At 35.8% G+C, this 3,428-nt stretch overlaps 1 protein-coding gene across 1 annotated transcript in view; it reads right to left on the reverse strand.

Annotated features, from left to right (window-relative positions):
- Positions 1-548: 548 nt before the first annotated feature.
- rad17 (RAD17 checkpoint clamp loader component) overlaps positions 549-3,428 on the reverse strand; it is a gene marked incomplete in the record, with an annotated part of 37,930 nt that continues 35,050 nt past the window's right edge. Inside the window, 2 exon segments of the mRNA XM_014030657.1 lie at positions 549-902; positions 1,948-2,005. Coding sequence (XP_013886111.1) covers positions 722-902; positions 1,948-2,005 — 239 coding nt within the window.

Consider the following 3,428-nt stretch of genomic DNA (forward strand, 5'->3'; position numbering starts at 1 on the left):
ATAATATACAAGTTTCACTTTTTAAATGGAATTACTGAAATAAATCTACTTTTTCATGATATTCTAATTTTATGACCAGCACCTGTACAGTCAATTTACCATTTGTCAAATTACAAGGACAGCCCGAAATTCCGTGCACCACACAAGGTGCCCTCTTTTTCCACTTGAGCATCTGCCCTCCAAAATGTCTGTGCACACCCCTGTATATAAACTTATATGCTGGTTGCACAGGTTTCGTAAACCTCAAAGTCCCAAAATAGCAGTGCTGAGCTTAGATTTTGGATAACCAATGTTCATTTATTGAATACAATGGAACTAACACATTGATGACACAGTTTATGGATTGCTGTGCATCAAGCCACAGAATCTATGAAAAACATACTGTTTTTAATGATGATAATTTAACAAAGAAAATGCACTTACAACTACTTCAGTTTTCAACATACTGTGGACAGTGAATTGAGCCATTATTATTGCTCTTAAACCAATAAGCTAGATAAATAATGTAACTTTTAAACAGTATCACACTTTTTAAAATAAAAATCACATTTTTTTCACAAAACCTTTTAATTCACATTTAACTCAGGACAAACTTTGTTTCACCAAGTTCATATCTTCCAACGTATTAAAGCATAATTTACTGTAAAAAAAGAACTCAAACAGACAAAGTGAAATGTTGAATTCAGAGAGTAAGAATGGGTGTGTGGCAGAGCCTTTTGAATCAGTCGCTGCTGTATTCTTCTATGTTCAGTTCATCTTCCTTCAACAGAAGCTGGTTTGTAGAAGACTGGGGCTGACTGGCCTGGAAACCCTTCATATCTCCTTCACTCTCCTCCTGTTCTTCTTCCTCCTCCTGTTGGTGCATCTCTTTGTCTGTTATAGCCTCTAGTTTCAATCTGTCCCTAAAACACAAAACAAAATAAAAAAAGGAATAATACCAAGGTATTTTTTAAAACTTTTTTTTTGCATTTAATATGCAAGGCTATGTTCAAAATAAAACACAAAAACTGACTTTATACATTTAAAAAACACTTCACTTTTATTTCTAATTTATACTTTATGCTATTAAAAGACACTGTGACAACCCAATTCCAGCCATTTTGCAATTTTCAAATAGGCAACACAAAAATTACCCCGTCAGTTTTAAAGATTTTGAATTCAGATTTGGTCTGGTAACAGCTGAAAGTTATGCCCTACACCAGGGGTCTGCAACCTTTACAATCAAAACAGCCATTTCTTCTCCTTGGCTCTCTAATAAAATGTGTCCAGAGCTGCAAAACAAGCTACAATTGTGATCATCAACTGGTGATCTGTGGGCCTTTTCAAGGCCTGTTCAGAAACCTTTATGGCCACTGGAGGAGACATTATAAAACTAAAGAATATATTGTTAATTTTTTATTATTTATTAATATTTTTACACATCAGGACAATGAAAACACCATAATCATGTAAACAAGAAAAATACAGTATGTATTTTATACAGAATTTCATAAAAACTAGTATAACTGAACTATTCAGGTATATTTTTTTCTAATTCTTATTAGTCTTCAAATTCATTAATGGTAATTCTAATGGATTTGAGAGAAGGAAATTGTATTATTTAAGTTAAAAAAACAGGCTTGTTGTTTTACTTTTTGTTTTAGTAGTATTAATCACGCATTTGCATACAAATTAATTTCTGTTGTGAGTATAAAAACCAAACAAATGATTCTGTTATGTTTGGTTACACTTTCAAAGAGCCACAAGTTGCAGACCTCTGCCCTACACAGACTAAGAGCACGATCACATTATATGTATACAATTCCTATGAACCTATGGTTCATAAGATACAGCATATTTCCAACAGTAAACAAATACGCACACACAGACATGAACAAAAACATTACTGGCACCTTGCCTTTGTCTGTGGGCAATAAACTGAAATGTAGAAAGATTCTATGTCTGTACCTTTCAGGGTATCTGGTTAGTGACATCTGACCCACATCCTGGATAAACGTTATCTGTTCTTTGAGACAAAAAGTAGCACACATCAATTAATCAACAAAAATATGGTTTTAAATAAATAAACTCTAAGATATGATACATTTCTGATCAAGATTTTAATACCAGTTGAACAATGGTAGGACCCATTTCCGGTACCTCCTGATGGCAAAGGCAAAAAAGCTTTCTCTCTTTGAACAGTTAAATTGAGCTGCATGCCCTCTCTCAGTGTGCCATTGCTGCTGTGTTGGACGCAGTAAGATTTTTAAACGTCTTCAAAGATCCTGAGTGTTATGGAACAAAAAGACAAGTGGTGGACCCAAAACAATTTCACCGGCCCTGAGCCGGAGGATCCAGTAGGCTGTCAAGACACGGGACCCAGATGAAGCTCGTCACTGATGCCAAATGCAGCCTCATAAACATCAGCAGCATCTGTGAGGGAAGGGTTTTAAGAACAAAAACATCTTCGAAGGCCTTGTCTCTTCAAAGGTACAAAATCACCTGTTTGCAGTTTGAACGAGACACTAAACACGAGACACTGAAAGGTAGAAGAAAGTTTTATTCTCTGAGGAGAAAAAAATTAACCTTGATGGTCCTGATGGCTTCCAACGTTACTGGCATGACAAGGAGATCCCACCTGAGATGTTTTCTGCACGGCACAGTGGTGGGGGTGCCATCATGATTTGGGGTGTGTTTTCCTTCAATGGAACAATGGAGCTTCAGGTTGTGCAGGGGCGTCAAACGGCAGCTGGCTCTGTAGAGATGTAGTAGAGGGTCTCCCTCATGACTGAGGACCATGGCCTGTGTGGTAATGACTGGGTTTTTCAACAGGACAATGCTGCAGTTCACAACACTGCCTGACAAAAAGACTTATTCCAGAGAAAACATCACTCTTTTGGACCAGCCTGCATGTTCCCCGGATCTAAATACATCTGAAAACATTTGTGGTTGGATGGCAAGGGATGTTTACAAAAATGTACCGCAGTTCCACACAGTGGATGCCCTCCATGAAGCCATCTTCACAATTTGGAGTACCGTTCCCTCTAGTCTCCTGGAAACACTAGCACCATGCATGCCAAAACAAATTTATCTGATATATTTGATATATATTTGAAACAATGGTTTGACTACTTATTACAGCCTGTTCTTTATTATTATTTTTAAAATTTAAAAAGATTAAAAAGAGAAAAAACAAATAAAAAAATAAAATGCCCCCCTAAATACACTGAAAAATAAAAACAGGTTAAAAATAAACAAATAAATAAATAAAAGAAACAATGAAAAAGAAAACGTACAGCCAAATGATTTCCATTAAACATATATTGTGTCTTACATGAAAATCGAATAACGGTCTCCATACAGTGGTTTGCAAAAGTATTCATACCCCTTGAACTTTTCCATATTTTGTCACATTACAACCACAAACATAAATATATTTCACTGGAATT

The sequence above is a fragment of the Austrofundulus limnaeus genome, unplaced genomic scaffold, assembly GCF_001266775.1.
Source record: "Austrofundulus limnaeus strain Quisiro unplaced genomic scaffold, Austrofundulus_limnaeus-1.0 Scaffold1098, whole genome shotgun sequence".
NCBI classification, from domain to species: domain Eukaryota; kingdom Metazoa; phylum Chordata; class Actinopteri; order Cyprinodontiformes; family Rivulidae; genus Austrofundulus; species Austrofundulus limnaeus.